At 55.4% G+C, this 26,560-nt stretch overlaps 1 protein-coding gene across 2 annotated transcripts in view; it reads left to right on the top strand.

Moving 5' to 3' along the window:
- LOC119103136 (sprouty-related, EVH1 domain-containing protein 1-like) overlaps positions 1–26,560 on the top strand; it is a 42,287-nt gene that overhangs the window by 13,047 nt on the left and 2,680 nt on the right. Inside the window, exons 1-3 of one of the 2 annotated variants that reach the window (XM_037226590.1) lie at positions 3,659–3,802; positions 9,284–9,476; positions 21,546–21,714. In XM_037226590.1, the coding sequence (XP_037082485.1) occupies positions 3,696–3,802; positions 9,284–9,476; positions 21,546–21,714 (469 nt within the window). In that variant the 5' untranslated portion in view covers positions 3,659–3,695. Of the gene's footprint in view, positions 1–3,658; positions 3,803–9,283; positions 9,477–21,545; positions 21,715–26,560 lie in introns of those variants that run through there. The other variant, XM_037226598.1, reaches the window with a different exon arrangement.

Below are 26,560 nucleotides of genomic sequence, written 5' to 3'. Positions count from 1 at the left end.
GCCCCTTTTAATTAGGCTCAGGTAGGTGAGCTGGGTATATTTTTAGCGACGTGCTCGCGCGCTTGTGCTCCTGCTCCAGGTGTTTTGCGACGGATTGTTTCATGCATCGGGGGACCATCAACAAGTATCTACTGTACCAGTCGGTCAGAGGCGTTGTTGGCTGGCGTATAGTGCAAACATGGGGCTTCAGGTGTTTTCCACATAATGCTGCCGACACGCTCTCAGAAATGTTCAAGACCCTTCATGCTGTTTATACTAAAGCGGTCCCACCAGGCGAAATGCATGTCAGTGCCAACGAACTTTAACTTATATCTTCATGCACTTCTCGTGCAGGAGCGCAGGAACTGCTGTTGACGTGGAAGGCTGAGACCTTACGTTCTGAAAACTTGGCGTTAGTCCTGCAGACGTTGGCAAGAGGGCACTAACCAAAAGTTCCTGCCGCTCTTCGAAGCTCCAACTTCTAATGTTCCTGCACTCGCTTTTTTACTCAACGCGCCTTTGCTATGGGAAATGCTTACATTAGTTCAATTGTTGAAATTGGAATGCAAAAACCGAACGTGATAGAGAACTTGCTCAGCAAGCGGAGACGGCAAAAAGGCAAGGGCCAAAAATATATCTAGCTCTGGTGGAAAATTGCGTGCTGAGTTCTGACGGGAGCGGTTCTCAGCATTCAACCTTCGCCTGCGTGCAGGGAAAAGCCAATCGTCTCGGCTTGCCGAGCAGTCTCTTAATCACGTTCGGTTATAAATAGGTAATACGACACGGCTGCACCACAAGGTTATACCACGAGGCAGGCGTGGAGATAGCACACGAGGAAATTCCGCTGTGTGGTAAGACTGTCTTTAACCTCTGGTGAAGTAGGTCTCGGTATTGTTTAGTCCCAGCATTCTTTGAAGACATGCTGAAGTATGTAAAAAGTTTTAAAAGTTAAGTTAAGCAATTGGTTTGAAACTGCACCGATCGGTCGGTGCTAGTAAAAGAATGACATAAAATTGCTGTGAAAAATACAAAGGGTGCCACGTATATATTGCTGCAACCACGTGTAACGTGTATATTGTGTAACCACGTCTCGAGGTTGGTTGGGACAAATCAGAATCAAAATTGTTGGGTCAAGCTTGAATCATGACGACCTGACATGAAATATCATTTCTAAGACAGAAACGTGAAAGACGGGCATTTGTTGCGCAGAGTTGGAAGGGACTAGGTCGCATTTTGTGAAAATTGACGAGGCGCAGCCCCCCAGCCCCCCCCCCCCCTCTCAGTACCACACTCTAAGCTAGAAACATTCGCAAACACTTGGCGACGGTGCTTTGTCATAATGCGTGTGTTAATGTCTGCGGGCTGCTCGCTTTCTAGGCTGCAGTGTTATGGGAACGTGTTCACCTTAACAGCCAATTACACCACTTGCACATACACCACGCACTGGTGTGCCGGCGATAGAAGGCTGAAACACGCGCAATGTGGACCAGTATTTGTAAGATCGCGTTTCTGCTAGGGCACGCTGAGTCCCATTGCATAAGTTACCATTCAATATTTGTACGTTGCTTGGGGTTGCAAGCAGATTTTACCGGGCAAGCCTCGTTTCAGTAACCATAAGGCTAGCACACAATGATGTTCCAAGTGCTGTTGAGCTGTTCATTGAAGGCTCGCTGTACGGTGGAAGATTGGTTACAGCACGCCTTTACACTGGACTTCAGCTTAGTTATGGGTGGTCATGTGCAACGGATGCCATCTTTATCGTTATCTTAGGAGCATACGGATAATGACTCGAGCTTGCTATATTCCCCAATTGATAACATCAGCACAGATTTTTTGGATGAGGCGATGTCGTAATATCCTGTACCATCTATTTGCACGCGAGACAACTATGAGCTTGTTAGAGAATTCACGCTGAGCAATGCCATCGTGAAATTAAATGATTAACCATCAGTACATTGTTCAGTGAATTTTTGAGGAACGTTATGTACATAAACAAGACAGTAGTAATAGCCTTATTACTCGAAGAAAAACCAGGGGAATGGAGATACAGATGTGTCGATGTTTTGGTAATATGCCTGTATTGAAACGAATAGCAGAACTAAATTTAATTAAAAAGCCTGCCTAAAAGAATCAACTTGTGCTGCCCGTTTTGATGAAGGCGCGTCAAAATATCAAGGCATGTAAAGATTATTTCCTTTTTTTCTTGGAGGAATAAGGCTATTACTACTGTGTTATATATGATGTCACCATGATGCTGTTGTTGGTCGCAATATTGCGCTTTGAGGAGGAAGGCATTGCCGATAGGCATGATGTCTGAAGCTCAGTGTTACAACTCCATGTGGTGATTCGGTGCGTTACCGTACCTCAATTACATCAATGTTTTCCGTCTAACGTATTGCAAAACATCGTGGCCGAAGCCAAGTCAAAGGTACTACGGTCTTAATTGGAGAAAAATACCGTAACTTCGTTTTCTTCAAATGTTTTTAAAATTTGTGGTTGGTCTTCAGCTGCTGTTATGCGGCGGCAGTCATGTGCTCATTGCTAGTTCTGGAAATTGGCATAGTGTCAGTCAAAAAAGCCTCCCTTCCAGGGGTGTAATTGTTTGGTCCCACTTCTGGAAAGGAATCTGAGTATGTCGTCCCTACGCCCGGTATCTTCAAATATTTGGCATAGCTCTTGCGGAAATTAGTGCACTGGCGCGCGAACTGGGGGAGGGAAATTATGGGTACAACCGCACCTGCATGCGTCTTATTTTCCGAACCTTAACCTGTGATAATTGCATGACGTTGTGTGGCAAATAATACCGAACGGTTTGCCGTGATTGTCTCCAGCTCAGTGCGTATATGTGTGTTAGTGGGATGTTGGTGTGTGATTGTGTACGTGCGTCCCGTGCGGTGCAAACTCTAGGGTGCTGCCATCACAGCAACACACCTAAATACTGAAGCGGGCGCTTTATTCTGCTCCTCAGTATGTTATGGTATTGCCGGTTAGTTAATAAGGCCTTAACCATTATACGCCCGAGTACGCGTAATCGCTTTGCGCCAAGTCTATATGTCGGAACGCGCCGCTCTGACAGTATACTGGACGCGCATTGACTAGGCATTCGGGACGCCTGAAAGCCTGAATCATCTTCACTGAATGAGCAGCGCTGCGTGACGGCCGGCGGCCATGCTGCCGCAGTGGAGCCGTCGCGCCGCCCGGTAACAGGGCGAGAACGACCGGCCGCTCGGGTCACGCCGCGCCCGTCCGCCACCGTGTGTACCTGTTACCCGGGCAATGGCGGCCGGGCGGCGCGGCGACGGCGGCGCCGCTCGCTCGCTCACCCAGGGGCGGGGCGAATGAATGAGCTCGGGGGGCGGCGCGGCTGGCGCGCGCTGCCCCGCCACCTGGGCATGAATGGACGCCGGCGCCGATCGATACGGCGCCGGCCGGCCGGGCCCGCGCGCCGGAAACAGCCCGGCCGGAAGCGTCGCCGCGGCCGGACGGAGTGGAGGCCCGCGCCCCGCGCCCGCGGCGCACCGGCCCCGCGCGTCCCCTGTCCGGCGCCCCCCCCCCCCCTCTCCCCACCCCGCGCGCCGGGCGCCCCCCCCCCCGGCCCCTGCCTGCCCCGCCCCCCGCCGCGTCCGCCGGCGCACGCGGCGGTCGACGGCGGCGGCGGCGGCAGACGCGCTGTGACGTGACCGACGCGCGGCCGGCGATGGTGCGTCCGACGTGCGATGGGCGACAGTGGTGAAGCCATGCTGGAGATCACGGAGAAAGTGAAACGACACCTGCGCCATCTCTCCAGCTCGAGCTCCACCTCCAGCGCGTGCAGCGCCTCAAAGTGGGTGACCGGGAGTCGACTCGCCTGGAGGTCATCATGGCAGGATGGGGCCGATAATTTTGTTCTGGACGCAGCAGTACTATTGGTTTTTTGGCGTGTGGCCTTCGGAAGTGGTTGTCATTTAGTTTGGCTGGTGTCGCTCGCATCTATATATGTGTTAGGTGGTCTGAGATATGATCATAATTTGTCATGCATAACGTTCCAATTACAAATTTTACAAATTATTCTGCTATTTAGAACATTTTTTGCCACATTTTTACACATAGCAGCTAATCTGCTAAATTATCAGCTAAAAAACAAATATTACCGTCGCGGCGTATGGTGGATAGTATGGTGCTCGATTAGCACATGTTCCAGATGCGGTTTGGTGTGCAACTTATGCAGAGGCAGGCGACTTTATTTTGTCAAAAACTTAACCGCTATAAAATGTTGAGCTTGCTTGAGTCTTAAAATGGGTATGTTTGCGACAAGGCATTGCCCTGGTTCACCCGCAATCCTATGCGTACGGTTTTTTATGTCTCTAAAGCAGTTTTCTGGGAATGAAATGCTCGTGGTATCTAACATTCCCCTGTATGCAGATAAGCATGCACGTCTTCAGGGTATTTTTGGCTCGATTTAGTCAGCGACATAACGCTCCATCCTGATGAAGCTTGTGGCGTACTGCGTATTTTCCGCGCAAAAGAAGCCACAATTTGTTTCGGGCATCCTTTTTAGGCTTGCGGTTTATTGCTCCCATCCGTCATTGGAGGCATGCATGGCTCAGAAAGGTCAGTTTCAGGTATTTCGTTCATGGACTGTCATGGACGAATGCTTCATTCTGTAGCGTTAAAACTGGCGTTGCGATGTAATGCATGCGTGTCAGATACCCTAAGAATTTGTTTCACTTTGAAAAAACGCATTAAGTTTTGGTGAAAAGATTGTTTAGCTTCTTTGGCAGTTTTATAGCGACCCATTCTTGGCATAGGCTCTTTGAATCTGCAGTGGCTGATATAGAAGATGGCTTTTAATTGGTTGAATCAGTCACGTCTGTCGGCTATGAGCCGATGGCAACAGAGTAACGAAGAAGATTTCCCAGCGTTTCCAACCAAACGCTGATAAATTGAGCGATTCCAAATAATACTCATGTAGGTTATGCTAGAGTTTGTATCTAATGCCAAGTTGGGAAGGTAAGATAATTATGTACGTGATACCAAAAAGGAAACGGATTGGGCCGGACGCGTTAAAAAGGTCATACAGCTGATTAGTATCATTGTTATGTTCGTCGTTCCTAAGATTCTAGCAGACGGGACGGTTCATTGACGCAATATTGGCACGCTGCATTAGATCAAAGTGGTAATGGTCAGTGTACTGGAGGCACGCACAGTTTTTGAGTGGGTGTTGGTCTTTATGACTGGGCTACATGTATGTGTAGTTTTGTTTTCGTTGCCGAGTATACAACAGTGTTGAAGGCAATAAGCTGTTTTTGATGGGATAAAAGCAGCCATTATCCCGGCTGCCGTCGGTGCGTGCCCTGCTGGTGGTACCGGGTCCTGCTGGCCCCCGTGCCCTGCTGGTGGCATCGAGTCTAGTGTAACCTCAGCGGATGGCCGGGTGAAATTCCCAGCCAAGGGCGTCACACTTCCGTTCGCAAACGGACGTCTGATTAAGCGAAACTAAAGCTGGTCCGATTCCCAACCGCAGCGCGTAGGCAGCTGTAGCCTCACCGGCTGGCCGCAGCTGTCGATGGATGGGGGATCGAAGTGTTACGCGAACTGGACTTGTTTCCGGCGCATGGGCCGAAACGGTACGGTCCAAACCCAGCGTGAGATGTTTGGCTCCATTGAACTCGCCGAAGGAAGGAGCACGCGCACCGCTAGCGACCGTGTCACGGCCTGGCTGCTGACGTCACAAATCCACCGAAGTACGACGGATACGCCTGTGGCAAGCGTGTCTCATAGGTCGGCGGACCTCCAGTTGGGTGAAGCCGGCGTCCAGACCACAGGATGCTTGGTGGCTTATCGAGGAGTGATAAGTTTTCAGGATTTTCGAGCCCGATTTGTCAGTCACACAATTTGTGTGACTGAATTTGCAAAGATGAAAAGGAAAACAATCATGCCCTGTTCGAACTTGACTGCGCGCGGTGACCCCGAAGTGGCTGCTGCGCACAGTGACGCGTCTCCGTAGCAACATCACTCTTCGTTCTTTTCCCAGTGATTTTGTGCATGTCTTATGTGCATGTGTGCATGTGATTTGTGCATGCCACTCTGACACCCGACTGCCGACATCCGGGCTGGTTTGGACCCGTGCAGTGCCGACGTATTATAACGTGAAGTTTTACGCATCCCGCTGTAATCAAATGGGATGAAATGGGATGGTTACTTTTGGTCGTGTCGGAATGCTTCAGATGTGCGATGCTCCAATGTTTTGGTATGCCTGATCAAAAAGCATGCGTTCAAATGCATTGAATAATGCGGTTCACCTCGTACACACAATTATGCTAGTTGACGGTTAGTCATCTGGCAGTGTTACATGGTACCTGGAACAGTGGTCAAAATATTGTCTGCTTTTGTATCAGTGCAGTCCTCATAATGGCGAAGTTCCTCAAATGTTTCTAAGGTATTTTCACTTATGAAACCCCACCTTTTCAATTGTTGCATCTTACTGTTTAGACGCACACAATATTGTTAACCTTCAGCGTTTTTTTGTGGCGTCACCCATCTACCGCCAGAGAATCCGCTGGAGATTGCGTTAGCGTTACACCACTCCAACCGCACAGACTGTATGTTTATCTGTTGAAGACTGCTCAGCACTGGGTTCTCGTTTTGATTCAGGACTGTTTGTGCTCCCACCGCCTCGGAATCGCGCAACATGAGCGTCGTGGGCCATTGGCACACTTCTGGTGTGGCGCGGGGGGATTTTCCCCAGAAATGGGCACGCGCCGGCGTCCTTCCCTGCGAGGTCGCCGTCGCCGGCCATTGTTTTGGCACCGTTAGGGGAGGCATTTTGGACCCATTCTTTTCATTCAACTCCGCAGGCGTTACGTTGTATTTCCAGGTAATGAAGCGCCGTCGTCCCCCACGTCCCCGTGTGGCGCTACCCCCGCCGAGAGTGCCTGGGCGGCGCCGTCCGCGAAGCAGCAGTTGCCATGACACAGGCCGACCGCGGTGCCAAGACCAGCGGGCGTAAGGCGCAACGTTCCCACTATTTCGGTATATCCGTCGACCGTTGGCCGGCTTCATAAGCCTTCGTAATTCGGAAATTGGCCGGGCTATTTCAATAGGCGGGCGGCGGCTGAGTGTGCCGTCCGGCGGCGCCGCTCATTTGGCCGGCGGCTAATAGGGGAGGCGTCCCGTCAGCCGGCGGCGGCGGCCCGAGGTCACGACCCGGCCTGACCGAACCGCGGCGGCCGGCTGGCTCCGCGCGAGCGCGCCGCCAGCGCCGGCGGCGACTGGTTGGCCTGGGGCCGGGGTCAGGCGGTGACGGCGGGCTTGGGGACGCGCCGCCACCGGGCGCACTGGTGCTCGCTGCCAGCTGCTCCGGCGGCGCGTTGATGACGGGTTTGGCGGGGCTGTTTGACCCGATGCTGAAGTCGCGCAGCCCGGGCCAAGTGAGCCGAGCAAGGGCTGCGCGGCGACGTCACCACCGCGCCGCGTCGGTGACGGGCCGTCCGGCGGGCCCACCGTCGTTGAACGGCGTCGGAGTCGGCAGGCACGGCGTCACTGGCGGCCCGCTACCCCCCGGCGATAGCGCTGTCACGGTTGATAACATTGCACGCGCCAAATGCCGGGAGGGTCTGTCCGTCTGACTCACCGCTGCGTCACACTTGATATGCGCACGTGGCGGACAGCGCGGCTTATTGGCCAACACGGCGGCTGGCGGGGCGGCCACCTACGCGTCAAGGCGCGGGCCGCCCACTAAGCAGCTGATACCCGCTAATGACGGGAAATCTGACCGAGTGCGCGCCGGCCTTATACATTATTGCTACGGATGGCAAGCGATCCAAGTGATATATCTTCAGCGCTGCGTTTGTGTGCGGCAGCCCACGCCACGAGCGCGTGGGCTGCTGCGAGCCGCGCGTCGTCTTATGTTCGGGGCCGTGATGGCGACTGCCGTCAATCCGGGTACCGTGTCGGACTCTGACGCCGTGCCCTCGGGGCTGGAGGCTCGGCCGTGGGGGTCACTCTGGCCACGGGAATCGAGGTGTGCTTACCACCCCGTGCAGAGTAGCCACACTGCTGCAGCTACAATCGCCGCCGCACCCGGACGACCCGTGCCGTGTCAATAGCAGGGCTGGCCGACGTCATTAATGGACCTCGTCCAAGGCAACGCCCACAAGCGAAACGTCTAGGCTCGTGACGAAGGGAGACATGCCCGCCCCCATTTGGCTGAGTCCGCGCGCATAGTCTGTTCCTGCAATCTGCCTGCCTGGCCGTGTTATCGGGGGTCCAGGAATGCGGGATCGTCCTTCAACGACTGATCTTGATGTTTGCGGCATGCTCCGCGGACGCGTCATGTCAAGCCTGTGGTAAATTAAGCCCTGCCAACGCGGATCTTTTTCATTCGGTGTCGTACCTGAGCTGTGGTATATTCATCGGACGCAATTTTGTGATGACATTGAGCCATATGCTCTGCCTTTTTCTAGCTATGCTGTAGTCTGTGCTTACTGACATTTGTAACCATAGAAGTGTTCAGTATTGTGGCCTCGTGCTGTAGCAGGTACAAGTGTATTTTTGTCCTGCCAGCTGTATCCTTGATCGTGTATTGGAGCTCCCTATTCAGACAGTATACACCCGGCTACTAACTTCGTAGAACAGACAGCGCGCACACCGTCGCTACTTGGCACTAAATGACTGTGGCAAGACATCACACATCAGGCTCGGCGGACTCAGCGTGACAGAAATAGCTTCCCTGATAACTTTTCCCCAGTCTGCCGGTTGTTGGACGCGCACAGTTTCTGGCGCTGTCCTTTGGCCGTGACGGTGTGCCGTGCTTGTCGTTCTCACAGAGTATGCCGTGACCGTACGACGACGCACGTAGGACGTGGCAGAGAATCTGTGCCGCGATTGCGTGAACGCGTGGCGCTCTGTATCTGTCGCAACTCTTCCGGTATGTTGGGCGCGGTCTCCCCGTCGTCGGTCGGCCGGGTATGCAGTTCCATCCACAGTCGGCGGCCATCCGGGCAGCTTTTGCTCACGGACGCCGTGTGACGCACTGCGTGGAGAAGCTCCTGGAAGCCCCAGGTCGGCGTCGTCACGGGTGGCGCGCGCTCCACATCCTCGCGAGGTGGCGCGTCGTGCCGTGTGCCGGCCACCTAAGTCCCGTCAGCGCGCGCCGGCGTCCCTGCCGCTGTGTCGCGCCGCCGCCGCCGCCGCCGCCGCCGCCGCCGCCGCCGCCGCCGCCGCCGCCGCCGCCGCCGCCGCCGCCGCCGCCGCCGCTGCGGCGGCCCGACCTGGGTCGGGAGCTGGCGACCGCTGACGCGCCGCGCACCTCTCTCTGTTGCAGCGGAGGCAGTCTGGTACTAGTGCAGGCCCAAGTGATGATGCGGGACGACAACATGGGCGGCTGGCTGCCGATGGGCGGCTGGGGCCTCTCCAAGGTCTCGGTGCGCAAGCGGCACCCGCGCTACGAACACGTCAACGCAGAACACCCGAAAACGGAGTACATGATCTTCGGCAAGCGCATCAACGACGGAGTGGTGAGTACCCGCCGTCTGCTGGCTGGTGCTCTTCGGGATGTGGCGGTGGGCGTGGCGCGCACCTGCCGGGCTCACAGGCGCCTGCTTTGGCGTCAGCAGAGCACGTTGAACGCCCAGGGCCACAGCTCGCCTGCTGTGAAGTGCTCACGATGCTCGCAGCTGAACGGCACGTGTGGAAATTTGGGTGAGGAAGGCTGTTATATAAACAATTTGTTGACAGATGTTGTAGCACCTGTTGAAGACAATCAAAGCACAGGGACGGGAAGGTAATAGCTGATGGTACTCCCCACCCTCAGCCTGTCCCGCTACCATTTGCTCGTCTAACTTAAAACAAGGCTCACTGGAATGCGATCTGCGTGGAGCATCAGCTCCCCCAATCATGCTCTGAGCAGGGCTGGCAGCAACCAGCTGTGACAGTTCCTGCCATCTTCTTTCTACCGGTTGAAATCGGCCGGCAGAAACTGTGGGTGCCGAAAGCCGGCAGAGACGGACAACGACTGAAGTCGGGCGGGGCATATCATCTGCCAATTTTGGGAACGAAGCAGCATGATAAGATCAATGAGGCATTATTTAGCATTGCCAGTGTTGAAATACCGGAGGCAGGTTGCAGGGAGCCTTCTGATGTGGCGGCACGTGTAGCTTGACAGGCCGTTCTATATGCCGAACGGCTAACGTTTGTAAGGGACGGGTACAGCGCAAGACAGACCGGATGTGCATAAAAGACAACAGAACAACAGGCGGCTGCGTCCTTTATGTCGCCCAGCGCCAGCAGTGCACACTTCGATGTCGTCGGCAGTAGAATTCCGAAGATTTAGTGTGTCATAGCACTAGCAGCGACTTTTCACGCACTGGGCGAGACCAACAGCGAACAGTGCAGGCAGTATCCCAGCGGCCAGCAGTAAGACAGTGTGCCGCGCGAGGTGAATCTTAACTGCGCAGCAAGCGGCAAGTGCAGTGTGAAGCTAGTCGGCGCGGGCCGAGAAGCGAAGCACTCTCCGACCGCGTAGCGGGGGGGGGGGGGGGGAACCTAGCTTTGACAGGCCGGCTGCTCGCCGGCGGCTCCAGTTATGATTGATATAAAGCGAGATTCAGTTAGGCCTTGAGTTTTCGTCAGCTGTTCATACCAGTTGTGATTGACTAAAAAACGGTGAGTGACATAAATTTGTTTCAACGTGCTGAAGTGGCGGGTCCCTTGTCGTTCAGATAAGGATGAATGCATCCAACTAGGTGAAAATGTCAGCGTGTTGAAACGCGTGGGTCCCGTATTTTTAACACTCAGGATGCATGTATCCAATCAGATGAGTGCGAAAAGCAGTGCACGTTCCGTTTGAGCTGTTCATGAATGACCCATAAGATTCTTTGGTTTCCTCATGCCAGTTGTCACACGGACACGATATAGCCATTGAAGTTGGCGCGACCCGAAGCCCAAATCATCATCACCATCTCAGTAATCATATGTAAATAATTGTGTTGTGTCGCATTTAATTAATGTGCGCTGTTCCCACGGGAAGATAGGAACGGCGCATTGATGCCTCCTGTCATTATCGCTGTTCTGCGCATCAAAACTCATTCAAAGTGCGCATCATTTTCCAACAGAAGTCCATGTCCCATTGAAGACGGCTTAAAAATACCTTCCACCGATACCGGTTGACAAGATGCTTCCGGATGTTTCCACATGCTCCTCTAGAGTGTACTGCTGCTGCATTTTAGATGTGTTTGCAGATTGTGCCGTATTCCCCGGATGTTGCCGATGCAACCGCGTACCTCGCTCAACGTATTGCCGGGCGGAATCCACCTAGTTGCTTCGAAACCCGTAGCGCTTCGCGTTTCTTGAGACGTGCAGTTTGCCAGAAGCGCTCGGCGAGCATAAGTCACGTGTCAATGGATGTGGATCTCCCGATGCTTGTGGTAGCTGTTGTTCTCACCCGATGAGCGAACGGCAGAGACCCGGTTAATGGAAGCCGGACGGCATGCGAGGAAGCGACGGCATGAGAGGCTCACGTCGCGCCAGTCCGGTGGAGTGGCTTACTCAGTAGCGACTGCCATTACGTGGTATGCGCCGGATGTGCCGTTGGCTCCTGGCACCGCTGGAAGGTATCGCCGACTCATTGCGCCACTGCTCCGTGTCACCTCAATGTTAACATATATTTTGTTCGTAACATTTTGCTTCTGAGTAAGGCCGTGGTAAATAGACGTGGTACGATCCCTCATCGTCGTGAACCACGTGGACACTTCTTGACCATCTTTGGTCACGAGGCTTACTTTTGTCTTTGAGGTCGAGGCACGCTGTTGACGTACCGGACGTCCAAGGCACCAGATTGCACCAGGAAGCCTACTGCCTCTTAATCGGTCCGATTTTTGGAACTGCTAGTGGGTTTTGGGCCTCTTGTTTGCTGGTGCGTTCTAGACCTTACCATGTTCTCTGATCTGTTGTAGCTCCTCCAGAGCTACGTTTTCGCATTGCACGCACCGTTAGTATACCCGACCTAAGCCAGACCTTATCTTTTTGATAATTCTCATCATTGATTGGGTTATGGCGAAAACCACGCATTGATCCGCCCGCGTTGCCGTTAGTGCTCCGTACGTCATCAATTGATCTGCATTATGTACAGAAAGATCACCCTTGTCTTTGCTGTAGCTAGCTAGAAACAATGGGAATATTAAAAAATGCATTCTGTTTCTCTGGCACCATATGTCCTCTGGGAAGTTCTGTGAATCCAACTTATGGAGGGAAACTACTACTAGTGAAACACCTTGTTTTTCCACAACTTTGGGCCTTTTATCTAAAAATGACTCCCATCATCCATCACCATCGCGTTGTGTACGGGATAGTGTCATGAGGCCCCACGCGCGCGATCGAGTCCGGTCCCTTGTCATAACATTCTCAGTGTGAGCACCAGACTATCACCGGTAATGCAGAACACTCGAAATGCGATTTGTGGGGCCTGCGGGCAGCCGCGGTGCCTTGTCTGATCATGGGCAGGGCGCACCGACTGCGAGGCCGTGCTCAAGAGCATCTGAAGAAACTACATGGCATGTGTCCGAGTTTGCCGGCTCGAAGCGAAATTTCCTGCGAGGAACAGGTCGATGATTATTATGTGTGGCAACAAACACTTGCTACTTGAGATACCAACCCGCATTGCATTGAAAATTAAAGACGTTATCAGTGTTGAGCGTAGCGTAACCAATAGCTTCTTATAATATGGAAATGTATTGATTACATGCTCTACCAGTCATCATAGCCCATCATTCTTAATCATATACCAAATTCATTGTTCGTACAAATGGAGGCTTGAGCATCGAGACTCCCCTTACAACATGCTCTGCAAAATGTGCCGCAAACTCAAGGAAGAACCATTGGCCTACTCAGCGTGCCTTTCCCTCGGTAAGGCTTTCCTAAGGCCGCGCTAGAGGTAGGGAAAGTGATTCGTCGGAGGTTGGGAAATCATTTGCATGAACAATAAAGTTACTTCGCTTGCGCGATCTCTACACTAGGGATAAACGTCTTTTTTGCCTTTCAAAACATCTTATACATAACAAACTAGTGATATGGTTGTCATCTGTCTCCTAAAACTGGTGGTCTTTCAAATTACCTATTTGATGCGTCGGTCAGAAAGATCAGGTCGATCAGATCGTCGTATGGCCAGATTGGTGCTGTTTGGTTGCAGTAAGCTGCCTCCGACCCCACCTCGGTGGCGTGCAGTAGCCGCCTGTGCACGTCTGTTAGCACGCCTACTGCTCCGTTTCTCCCAGCACTTGCCCACGACTAGGTCTCTGTCAAGCTGACCATCTCTCGTCGCTAGTGGCGCACTAATAACCTATACCATGGCTCGTAGATCATCCACCAGAAAGCTGTTCGGCTAACATTTTCCACGGCAAACCGCAGTGCGTCGTTTTTCGGCGGCGGAATGCAGGAGGTGCGGTAAGCAGTGATATGTCGGCCATGATCATGCTATATATGCAGCCGCGGCAGGCACGTCTGGTGTTTTTTAGCCTTGACGTGAGCCGAACGGGTGTAGGTCGGCGGACAAGTTGTGGCGATTCACACCTTGATTAGTGATGCACGACGGCAGGTGTGTGACCCCGTTACTGTTGTTTGAGTGCTGGGAGTAGGAAACATTTCATTCAGGGCGCTCCACACACTTGGTGTTTGGAAGCTTATTTGGCGCAAAATGACCTAAGTAGCCGACGCACCCTTAAATCCCAATCATCATCGAGACAGTGCTGTCACTTCATATAGCTTCGGAGAGGCCTGGAGCCCCTAGTAATTCCATCTGTTATAAAAGAAGAGATAGCACCACAATTTTTAAACTTACGTTTGGAACACCCAAACACTTGGGAAGGCATTGTCCAGGGTTTGAAGGGCAATTCTGAGAGATAGGGTAGTTTCTGTTCCTAAATTTGTGGTGTGGTCTCATTTGTCTTTTTTAAATTTTGTCTGGTACTGTAATTAGGCACTCACCACTTACGTCGCTGATAAGAACGCAAGCACCAAGTGGGGGACAACCATTGCAGCACTTTGCATTCCAAACCAAATCAAAAGTTGTTTTCACGACTATCCTTAGTATTTGTCCAACTTGATGACCTGTCCTTAATCAACTGGAAAATGCTCATTTTTTGTGAGTTGGCATAGCGGTATCGGAAAATTTACGTAGCCTATGCAACACAAATTTTCTGTGCGATGCGGCGCCTGCCTTGCATCCTGCCGTGCCTGGTTCATGCCTGGTGACATATTGGCTGGAGGCAGAGCCAGAACGGAAGCTGGCAATTCTCAAACTTGGCAACGGTGGTCAACGCGTTATCTAAACTGGTACCATGGTGCTCAGGTACACTCGGTTGACTTACGGCAAGCTTTGACAATATTTGCCGCCATTGGTTTTTATCAACCGCCTCAACCGGTAACACCCGGCTAGTAGAAGCGAAGCTTTCATCCGGAGATGCCACCATCCCTGGCTGAAGGGTTGTCGATATGCGCTTCACTCGCCATGTTTCACGCAGCTGTCACATGCGCGCGAGAAGTCGAGAAGCGGCTGGCGTCACCTTTCACGGAAGGCCCGGTACGAGGGCGATATCCGGAGGGAGAGCACGCGGAACTGCGCGGCACCCCTCCCCGAAAATAGTCGGCCCCGCCGACCGCAGACGGCCGGGCCCCGCCTCAGTCAGCGGCCCGGCATTTCCTGGGAGCGGAACCGGCCGCCGGCTTTGAAGTCGGCGCCGCCGCGCTCCTTGTCACGGCAGTGCAGCCGTATGCGCGTGAGCAGGATGTGGAGGGTTGCGACAGCATTGTGAGTGAATGAGCCCTACATTATGCGGTTTGGGTCTGACGTGACGGATAGCTGCATTCGGAGATTGTGTTAGAAGGGTGACTAGAACACCGCTATAATCAGAACAACGTGCGCTTCGGAGGGGGTCACCGCAGTATTCAGTCGTGGACATTGTACAACGCTTAATTCAAATTGTTTAAATTTTTGGGTAGTATTGTCCAGAGAAGACGATTCGCGTGATGAAGAAAATAGTTCGCAACAAGGCAAAGGGTCGGAGTAGGCCGCCCTTCCCTGCGATGTCCTTAAGGTCAGTGGTGAACTATGTAGGTGTTTGTGCAGTGCTCATGACCAGTCCCCTGAGCTGCCGGGTTGGGAGATGAACTGCATCAAACACTGCAGCTGCGCTCCTGAAGCGAGGACTCAACACGCACGGTGTCGCTAGAGTGACTGGAAAACACGCATGCCCGAATGCGCGGATGCGGAGCGGACTGGGACGCCTGACTGGCTGTGTTGGACGCAGGCCACTTCGGCCGATGGGCGGCGCGCCAGTCCGCTGGCTGTGGCTGACCTAAGCTGCATCACGCTCACGACCAATTAATTCCTTGCAGCACTTGCTGTCAGTTGACTGGGACGCCGCGCGAAGCGAGGCGGGTGTTTGTATGCCGGTGATGATGTCATGCTCCAAAGTTACATACGGAATTCACGAGGGTACAGGCCGGGCACTGATGCTTGAGCCGACGGTGCTTCGTCTTGGATCAGACCGGCCCAAGGCGTTTAATGATGTGTGTCCAGCGTCCGAATGATCGGGCAACTGTCAAAATTAATTCACCTATGTTGCACTCCGTTTGGAAATTACCGCGGTACTACACGATATCAGATAGCTCTTAAAAGCTCGCCTTCATTAGCAACAAGTGATGTAATAATATTTGCCCGATCTGCCAGGAGGAATGGGCTTCAAGGGTTGATGTAGCAGCTTTAAGCGTAGACCAACTGCCACCAGGCTCGCTTCAACAGTGTGACTGGCCCTGTCTGAATCCTGGACAATACGTTGTCTGCGGAGCCGTGTGAATCGCACGCTACACAAATAATCGGACGGAAAGTCTCTGCAACGCCCTATTTCTTGCGTAGTCCCAACCACGAGGAGGTGCCAGCAAGTGTTATTCACGCCCCGCGGCATTGCCATGAACAACGTGACCCTGATTACAATCGATGCGGTTCCGCAGCCGCGATCAGTTTCACATGACAGAGCTCGCAGCGGGACAGCGGGCCGCCGCCGGCGGTGTGTGTGCGGCGGTGCGCCTCGACGAGGCGGTGGCGGGCACCGGTGGCTGCTGGCGTCGGGCCGGTCTGGCCGCGTGCCCGGCCCGGCCCGGCCGAGGCGACAATGGGGCGGCCCCGGCCTGACCGCGGGCAGGCCCGCAGCAGCCGTCCTTGTCCGTCGGTGAGGGCGACGTACGGGCCGCCGCCAGCAGCGACCGTCCCCGCCAGTGGATGTGGGCCGTGTCCCAGCTGCGCACGTTTGTGGGTTTGTGGGCATACCCAGCTGTGGTTATGCCCCTGCGGCCGGCGATACTTGTCAGTCGGGGTATCGGAGTGTCGCTTTTCTTCGACACTCACTAAAACCACTGATGACTTCGCCCCTGGCGCCGTGCGTTTCGTTCTGCCTTGTAGTGCCTGACGTATTTTCCGTCACTGTCCATTTAAAGTGATTTGGTCAAGTGAAGAGGCTACTCACGCACGCAGAACGTAGATTTCGTGCAGTTTCAAAAGTCCGATGGTAGGTCCCACGCTATCAGAGCGGCGTCATGATATTGCTAATGCAGTATCTACGGACTTTGTAAGATTGAGACACGAGTCTCGTGTTAAAGGGTCGGCCGCGCGTGTCAAGACCGTGCCACTGTAGGCCTTGGTCGACGCGATCTATTTCCATCGCTCCCCGGTGCGACTGACACCACCATAGACCATCATCCATTGCCTGTTTGTAAGGCATGCCGGTTCGCCGAAGCGGCGTGAATACCGTTCCAATTCCGTCATAGAACTGCTATTAAAACTATGCAAGTCGCCGCGCGGCTATTTTTGAGTTGGAAGCGTGACGTCCGGTCAGTTAATTCGGGCCGCCGGTGGATATATTTAGCTTAAATATATGTAGGAACGGGTTTCTTTGTCAGCGTGAACCGGTGATGCTATTGTCTAACCGTGTCCCGTTTTAGGCATCGCAGCACGAATAACAGGCGTTGCGACGATGTTAAATGTGTTGAGCCTGTCCGCGGCTCATAGTGAGATTCCGCCCGGTTGGGTTTGAAACCTTTTGCCCCGGACCTGAAAGTTTTAATTTTGTTCCCTGTCGGGTCGCTGAGACGCGACCTCGTTGCCGACGGTCTTTTTATCGGAAAGGGGTGAAATCGGCGTTCTGCGAAGCGTCCTTGGCGATGTTTGCGCTGTATCGTGCTAGTGGTCTTAAAGATAATCGTTGCCCGTGACCTTTGTCAAGAGTGGTCATAGTTGGGGGTGCATTAAGTAAGACATTGCAGTCGATGTCGAATTAGCCCGCGCGACCTTGCCGTCCTGACCTGAAATTGGTGGCCTATGCCTAGGGCAGTGTGATGACAGTTCAGGGTCAAGGCGGCACGACATAGCTCAGGGTCAAGGTGGCATGCCATAGTTCAGGGTCAAAGTGGCATAAGAAGTCTTGAAAAGGCCCAAAGTAATACTTGCAAGTGCTCACGGTCCAGGGACAATCGTCAAGGAGCATTGCAAATGCAAGGTCATTGACGAACCGTGTCTTGTTAGGTCACGAGGTAACCTCAGGTGACCCCATACGACCAGTGGGAAAAGTGTTCACCTGAACCAGCCTTCTCTTCAGCACACGAAAAGTGTCGCAAAGGGGCAAAACGTGCTCTGGCCCACGTATGTTGTCGAGCTGTCGAGACGGTCGCCACAGGTATCGTAAATTATCGCAGTACACGTAGTAGATCACATACCTTTTCGCTGCCCCGTACGTCAATCTCGTACCACCCTACCAGAGCATTTTCAGACATGTTTTGTTCAGCATGGCATGGAAGTGGTGGCTCCAAAGAGTACCTTTCAGCAGCCCCAAAAGATGCCCCACTGCAGGGTGATTGCCTTTTTTGTCATAGTTCGCAGCTCGTCTGTAGTATCCCGCTTCTCGTAGGACCCAGGTCAAAGCACGACACCCTACAGAATTGACGCAGCGTAAAGAGCCATCGCCTGAGAAGGGACGGATGCTGCGTCCATCAGGACAGGCCCGCAGCTTTCCATGTGTTTGACGCTCAAGGGGTCTCTACGGTGCCTCGGGGTCTTAATTTTTTTTGGCGTTGACTCTTTGGTGGTGGCATTGGCAGGATTTGTGTCCTCCCCACCGCGTCGAGCGACGCAACCGGCGAAGCGGACGAAGCCTCAGGAGCGGCCAGCTCTTACCAGCACAGTGTCTGTGCCCTCTGCCTTCGTGTTCAGATGTTCAGTGCCCGGGAATTCCGACGACGTCATCATGACAGCCGTGATGTCACGCGTGACGTCAGCCGTTAAATTGTTTAACACCTACCACATTCCGACGGCTGATAGACGTAATAGCCGGCAGGAACAGGGTTGAAACATCGTTTTCCTTCGTGTATGACGAAATGTGGCACGAGCGGTCGATTTTAGCCGCATTCGTATTCAGCAAAACCCATCATGTCGTCGAAGAGATGGCAAGTGGTCCTGCTTGGTTCCTGCTCGGCCTATTTGGCTTATTTGAATCATTGTTGATTCGAAACAGTCCGTGTCATGCGTGTTTTGTGTAGGAGATAGCATGACATGCTTGCCAGTGTTGTACCTACCCTGTGGAGCATGATCTTTAGATCTGGATAAGAGAAGAAAGGTCTGGATTCTGCAGGTGGGTTGTAAAACTAGTCCCGTGTGACTGAATCCCATCACTGATCCAGTTCCGCCTGACCGTACAACAGGGTTGTCAAGCCAAAAATGACCGATCACCGATCTTCTAGGTAGCAATGGTTATCATACTGGCAATCATTGGAACATACTGGAATTCTACCTTTCAAGGCGGTGGTTATGGTCACGAGCGCCGGGAGCTCGGGGCCTTTCTTGCTGGTACCACACACAATAAAGTGTGTGCGGTACCAAAACACACATGACAATGCTCGATTGTCATCACAGCGTGCCAAGACATTCTGATTGTATGGAAAGTTTTGTGCTGTCTTGCGTTTGCTTTTGAATGAAATTGCAGGGATGAGGTCGAGCTGGTAAAGCGGATCATTTTAAGGTGCCGTGGTCCACATGACAGTGATTATAATTACTATTGGAACGTTTTACTGATTTACTGGGATGTGGAAGTATTTTAAGTCGATGCGAATGATAAAAGTTAAAAACGACGTTATCAATGCAATAACTACGCACAACACGCCTGGAATTTAAGATGTCTCAAAATGAAAATGCCGTACGTATTCAGGGATATTTGCTACACGTGTTCAGGAATGTTTGTTATGCTGGGGTATCTATGGGTTGTGTGTTTTGAGTAATTCAGTTCAACTCGCATCTTTGAAGAGAGCAGTTTTGAGATGAGTGCCTAGTGGAACTTTGACGTGTTCTTACGTCCGCTAATAATTATTGACACGAGTTACAGGCATCGAGAGATAGGCTGGTGTTAAGTATACGTATTTCAAAGCGGGAGCTAACTTAAACTTGCCGCTTTCATGGCTTTTTTGTTCGTTTGCATTCAAAACAATAATTCGTTGATTACCTCTTGTTTACGCAAATGGCTCCACATGGGATATGTCTGGAAGCGCACCGCAACATGTCCGTGTTGCGTTAGGTGTGCCTGCTTGCTTCCCTGGCTGAGAGCTGATCGGCGACGGGCGCCGCTGGAGCGTCGAGAGAGAAGGGCGGCCGCGTCGGCGCAGTGCACGACCGCGCACGTGGCGCCCCCTGCGCGGCGGGGCGGCCGCCAGGCGGCGCGCGCCGCGGCCGCCCCGCCGTCGACACACCCGACGAAAATCGATGCGCCGCTCCGTCTGTCGCTCGCGGACGTCGTGGAGCACCCGGACAAAGCTGAGGGAGCGGGCCGACCGGCGGCGGCCGGTCGGCCGACCGAGCACGTCGGCCGACCCAGCGGCCCGGCACGGCCCGGCTCCGGCCGCCAGGTGCGGTTTTGCGGGCGCGGGCGGCACGATTGAGAATTGAGCGCGGCGACAGCCAGCCGGCCGTATCCACGCGCGGCGGCCATATGTGCGCGCCGGTGGCCGGCCGGTCCGCGTCGCTTCGCTCGCCGCCGCGGCCGTCTGTCGGCGCGCGACGCGCCGTCGCCGGCGGGCCTAGATGGGCCGGGCGCGTCGCGACAGAACGTTCGCGGTGTATGTTGAGCAGCGGGCGCCCGGGCCCGGCGCCGTGCCGCGCTGGCTGTCCGGCCACCGTCGACGGCGCCGACGCGGCCCGGCTGGCGTGACGGACGGGTGGGCTCCCCTGCGGCCGGCCGTCGTCGGCGGCGGCGGCCGCTGATGGCAGGCGGCCAGCCGGCCTCCCCCCGCGCCCCTTCCGGCGTGCCGTGACGTCGGCGGCGGCAGCGGGGGCGGCGGCGTGCCGCGCCCGGGGGAGGGGCGCCCGTCAGGCACGCCGCCATTGGCGCTGCGCTCGGACCGGCGGCGGCGGCGACGCACCGGCGTGCCCGCTGACCCGACGCGGCGGCCGGCAATGGCTGCCGAGCGCCGCACGCCTGCCGGCCGCCGGGAGCTGCACTGAATGGCCGGCGGTGGGATAGCAGGGCCAGGTTATTCTGCAGGGGCTGCTCCCCTAGCCGATGGTGGGGCACGCCATGCCCGGGCTCACGTTGACGCTAGTTACGCCATGTCCAAGCTCACGCCGACGCTGGTTACGCCATGCCCGAGCTCACGCCAACGCTGGTTACGCCATGCCCGAGCTCACGCCGACGCTGGTGAGGCCATGTCCACGCTCACGTCAATGCTGGTGACGTCTTGTCCCAGCGCACGCGTTGCAGACTGTGTCGAGGCTTGTTTGAAGCGTTTTGGTCTAAGAAATAGTTCCAAAACAAGCTCGAACGTGTTTAAGGTGCTTCGACGACACCATACATGTATACTTCAGAGTATGTGCGGACACGGTTGTGGTCCGCCCAGAGTTCTCGTCGTTTCGAACATGGCTATGAATGGGCGTCGATCCGCCGTTCTATTCGGCCAGGCTGTTTCTAAATATGGATTGGCTTCACCTCCGTGGGAGGCTATATCCGTGACCACTTCCACAGATTTAGTTGTTTCGGAAACCTCGCCAATAAGAGCCGACCGCGATAAATGAAAGCCGGTCGTTAAATCTATTTTTGTCCGTGCTGCCCGTTATTTACGCGAACTTTCAGGTTCCGAGCCGAGTATAGATACCTGAACTTCGCAGAACGCGGGGTGTAGCAATTCGGTGGTGGCGACTAAGACCGACCGTGGGTATAGCCATTCATGAATCTTAATCGCGAAGCGAGGTGACGATCCGGGCTCACCGGTTTATCGGTTGCTTTAGAGACTGATTCTTTTGCTCTTTCGGTCGTAAACGGTAACGGACCCGTCGTGTAATTAAACGGAACTCGTACCGACGTTCGAATGGTCATATTTTTGGCGTGTACCCTTCGGCACCGCTACGGACGGCAGGTGTTTTGGGCACGTGTGGTCATCTGGACTTCGACGCCCCCCCCCCCCCTACACAGAAGCAAAATGAAGGTGATCTATGGCGCCCCACCATCGTCTTGGCTCCGCTTGGCTGCTGTCGCTGACGCCTCGTCTCCTTGGGCTTCCAGTCGGTACTGAGCTGCACAATCAAGAAGGATTTTGTGTACCACAAGGTGATGCCGACGTTCCACCACTGGAAGACGGGCGACAAGAAGTTCGGGCTCACCTTCCAGACGGCGGCCGACGCGCGCGCCTTCGACCGAGGAGTGCGCTTGGCTGTGCAGGATCTGCTGGACGGTACGTGGATCTGGATCCGGATCTGGATCTGCCCGCGCGCCATGTGACGCGGCGGGCGGCCGCCGTCTCCACTGGCTCCCGCCGCACGAAAGGGACGAGCGCCCGGGGCGTGCCGTGAGTTCGAGAGCCGGGGCAGGGGAGTCGGTACGGCACAGGAGGCGGAAGTAATGGGGGGGGGGGGGGGGATCGGGAACACGCTGTGCGCGCGCCAGGCGGAAACAGGGGGCGGAGACATTGCAGTACAGGAAGAGGAAGATCGGCGTATGGAAGAAGCGGGAAGCGGAAATGTGAGATGTCGGCGTCCCATGCGGTGTGCGGGAGACGCCGCGCGGGGGGCTCGGGTCGCTCAGAGCGAGGCGTCGCACGCGGCAGTGTTGGAGGTGGCGCTGAGCCCACGCGGAACAGGTGGGGGAGGAGGGGGGCGCAAGTCGCCGGGCGTAACCTCCGGCGGTGCACGCCACTGTGACGAGCGGGTCATCGGGTCACATGCGGTGCGGAGACGAGTGTGATGATTTCACGCGGCGGGCCGCCCCATCCCCGGTCGACTGGACGGGAGTGGGCACCTGCGCGGTGCCTCACGTAGTTACACAACCGCCGAGACCGGGTGGCTTCCCCGCGCACCGTGTCCTCGCGCCCAGGCCGCGGCCGACGCGTCCGTGGGGCCTCTCCACCCGGTGACCGCCTCCCCCGCGCTCGGGCGCCGCCGGGCACACAAGCCCACGCGGCGGCCCGCTCCCGGGGGCGCCGCGGGCACGTGGCCGGCTCGACCCCGTACTTCCGGGCCGCAGGGGCGATCGTACTGTGGTGTGACGCGCGCCGCCCGTCCTGGCGGCGGGCGCGCGCCCGCCCGGCGCCATGTCGGCCGTTACAAAGCCGCTACGCGTCGCCGTTCGCGCGTGAGGTGGTCTGGAGCGGACCGGCGCCCGTCCGCTGCCGCCACACCTACTCTCAGACAGTCGGGGTCGTGCGGTGTGGGGACCTCCGGGGATTTCCTAGGCCTCCGGAGTCGTTCTTGAACACGCGATCGGCGGGAAAGGCGGCCGGTTAGAGCCGGCTGACCGCGGGGCAGATGTGGTAAACAGCTGGGGGTGAGGAGAGGGATGAACGGGATCGTGCGTCTCTCGAGGGATGAGCGGGAGGTGTCTCTCCCGTCCGGACGTCCCTCCCATCCCTGCACTGGCCGCCGCAGGGATGGGAGGGACGTCCGGGAGCCGGACCTATGACCGGCTGCGGCGCGGCACACGTGTAGCGAGCGCACCTGTGACTATGACTCCGCGACTGACATCTGCCGACCGGCCAGCCACCTGTGAGTCACGCAGCGCGCGGGCGGGCGTAGGGGCGGTCACAGGGAGCCGGAGTTAGGCGTAGAGGCGGTCACAGGGAGCGGGGCGGCTGGGTGCAGAGGTGAGCGCAGAGGGGGTTACAGGGAGCGGGGTGGCTGGGTGCAGGGGTGAGCGCAGAGGAGGTCAAAGGGAGCGGGGCGGCTGGGTGCAGAGGCGAGCGCAGAGGAGTCTCAGGGAGCGGGGCGTCTGGGTGCAGAGGTGAGCACAGAGGGGGTTACAGGGAGCGCGGCGGCCGGGTGCAGAGGTGAGCGCAGAAGTCACAGGAGTGAGGGCCACCATCGGGTCTGGTACCGGGAAGGGGGGGGGGGGTCATTTTAAGCGTTCTGTTCGGATTATCGTTGTCGACATATTTTTTTCAACTTAGCAACCATTGGTGTTGCTTTGCCAATGTTTTCGTGTATTAGGGTACACAGGCAAATGGAATATGAAGGCTTGCGTCGATAACGAGATAGCTTTCAAGTGCTGAGTTGCTGCAAGTGTGCGATATCTGCGTTGTCTTGTCCCCGTGATGTGTGGCGTTCCCGCTCGTGACGCTGTCGACTGTCGTTAATATGCTGTTCAACGACATTGGTAACGCCCGGTTTCTCTGCTCTTTCTCCTCTCGCATCCTCCTGAACAATCACATTCGGGTAAGTTGCTCTTTTATAAGTGTGGTCAGACCGTCGTCAGCCGGGCCTTTTGTCTTGCGTTCCCTGTCCCGGCTATGCGGTGTGGTGGGATGTCTTCGCTTGCTCTCTTTTATCTTTCACATGCTTTGCTGTCTGAGGTGTGTTCGAGCTGTGTCGATTCGACGAGTCTGCTGACTTCAGGCGACAGAGCGTGAGGTCTTGCCAGAAACGGCAGTATTGAGCGTCGGTACTTTTTCCCAGTTTCTCATTGTCGTGAAAAGGGCACTGGAAAGGAATGACTGTTATTTTCTGCGCAGTTAGTTTCCTAGTATGATTGCCGGCGGCAAGCACGTTGAATTAAGGAATGGCGTGCTTGTGTGACGTTCCATCATTCCGATCCAGAGGTCCCTGGTATGTTGTCACGAAAGGTAAATCCGGGAGGGGGGGGGGGGGGGGACATCCGCGCCGTGGTCCCCAAGGTGACCAAAGTGGGTGTCATTTCTGAACTTCGGAAAAGCCTGAGTAGCAACTTGTGCGAGGGAATTATGTTTTAAGGCATCCCTTGAAGTAAGAAGAAACGAAATGCGATGGCGCTTTTGTTTTAGAACGCCCCTTGAAGCAAAGGGAGCGAAATCCAATGCTTAAAAATGGGGACAGGTTTATGACCTTCGGCCGGCGCGGGCGGCGTATTTGATCCGCCCGTGGTTGCCATTGCGACTGCTTGCGCTCGGTACGCCACATGCCCCGAGCGTTTGTTGGCCGTCGTGTTTGTCGTTTCAATGCCACTACACTGGGGGTGGGGTGAGACGGCGTTGGTGGACTCCCGTGGAAAGCCTGGGACTGACGGGGTTCGGCACCTCGCCTCATTCCTCTCCACGCCACGGGATCAGTCCCAAATGCGGCCGACGACGTTGCTCCCCCCCCCCCCCCCCTCCTCTCCCGACAGTGTTTTCCGTCGGCCCTGATAGGTGTTGCCGTGCCCCATACCATACCATACCCCGTGCCCCGCGCGGTGGCAGCAGGACGTGGCCGCTGCGGAGAGGGTGTGTGGGGACAGCCTCGGACCGTCGCCTTGACGCCCGAGCGTGACAGCGAGCTGGTGTCCCGTGGCTTCGACCCCAACGTAGCGACTACATCAAACGTGCAAAAAGCAGAGGTCGTGCAGAACCGTCTGTGACGTTGTGGCGTCGAGGTGTTTGGGGCGCACCAGGTGCATTCCTATGGGGTTCCATGACATTGGTGTTTCAGCAAAGCTCTTACCGAAGTCATTGTCACGACATTCCTTCCGCTGCCAATACTTATGTACGATATTAGCGTTTCGCGATAAAACTTTTACCTTCAAACTTACGCCCGATATTATTCACACTGCATAAACTTATAGTCATTGCTTAAACACACATTATTTCTACTACGGAGGCTTTTATGCTATGTTAGTACTACACGACACAACTTTTGCCTGGAAAAAGGTATGCCCGTCATTACTTCTACCGCAGAAAGTTATGATCGTGGTGTTACATCACGTTGCTTCTACTGCCAATGCTTAGCCGCGGAGTACAATGTGCATGGACGCCGAGCAGAGAGGAAGAAAGGCTGGCAGGGAACCCCAGCGTAATACTGTAAGTATATGGTGCCAATACGAAACATTATTTATTCTTCGCCTTGATTGACGTTTAAGTAAAGGCCAGATTTGTTAGCAGAATCTCAACGACGGGTGTATCCTTTTAAATATCAGTTCTGTAGTCCTGCACCAACCCGTATAAAAGTCATGTGTAGTGAAGTGTCTGTCACTCATGTGATGTAGAAATCGTTGCAATAGAAGGCGCGTCGCGTACAAGTAGTCCCTAGAGGTTTTTTCACCAGAAGTAATGTCGCGTAAAACTAATCTCATAGCAATCCTGTCCATAGTTTTTCCGTAGCACTAAGGTTGCGACACCATCCTATAGCGTTCAGCGGGAGACGCTGAAGAGGGGAGGCGAAAAATCTTTGCAATTGCACTCTGTTGTACATTAAACAATTGCCAACGCGCGGTCTCCGTGAGATGTGAAGGCATACGCGGCGTCGGTCCGCCTTGCGTTACCTGACCGCCAAGTGGGGTTACCCGAGCAAGAAGGGACCTGCTGTGAGTCGTGGGTGGATCACTCGTGCCCGGGTCCTCTAGCTCTTGTTCTTCCGTGTATCGCCTTTTCGGGTGTCGGTATTTCGTGGACATTGTCGCGGCGCAGGGTGCGGTGACTGACGAGCGCGAGATTGGCGGATTGCCACAGCATCCCGACGCGTCGACGCATCCCAGGCGACCGCGGAAGCATTCCTGCGCATGCACCAGACCAGAACACCCAGTTGGTTAAGTTCGGAGACGCTGCCGCGTCGCGTATTGCGCATCGCGATCAAGCACGCCGGCTGCAGTCGAAAGTTTCCCCTTGTGGGCGCATTTGCCCGAAGCGGTGGGCGTATCGACGTCACGTGCACCTTTCCGTTCAGAGCACAACTCACGCCAGGCCGGCAAATAGCTACAGAGCGGCGCCGGCGCGTCACTTGGAGGCGCGCCGGCCGGCACGGCGGACCGCGGGGCGCGCCGCCGGCCGCCCACTGCCACCGAGAGCCGAGCGGGGGTCGGGGGGGCGGGGCGGTGGCCGCGCGATCGACCCGGGCCGCCCCCGCGCAGGCTCTGCAGCTCGAGCGGATATAGCCGAATTCGTGACCGCCGGCGGCTGGGCCGCCCGTCGGGGAGGCTTCGGCCGCGGGCCGGCCAGCCGGCGCCCACACGCCACTCGTCCCGCACGCGCGCCGCCCGTGAGCAGCACGGACACGGGCACGGTGTCACGCAGGAGACGGCCCGGCCCGCCCCGCCCCGCCCCGCCCCGGACGGCCGACCGGGGTCGAACGTGGCCACGCCTT

Source organism: Pollicipes pollicipes, unplaced genomic scaffold, assembly GCF_011947565.3.
Source record: "Pollicipes pollicipes isolate AB1234 unplaced genomic scaffold, Ppol_2.1 Scaffold_2555;HRSCAF=2994_pilon_pilon_pilon, whole genome shotgun sequence".
NCBI lineage: Eukaryota > Metazoa > Arthropoda > Thecostraca > Pollicipedomorpha > Pollicipedidae > Pollicipes > Pollicipes pollicipes.
Note: the sequence above shows the minus strand (reverse complement) of the source record. Positions and strands in the feature narration are given on the sequence as shown.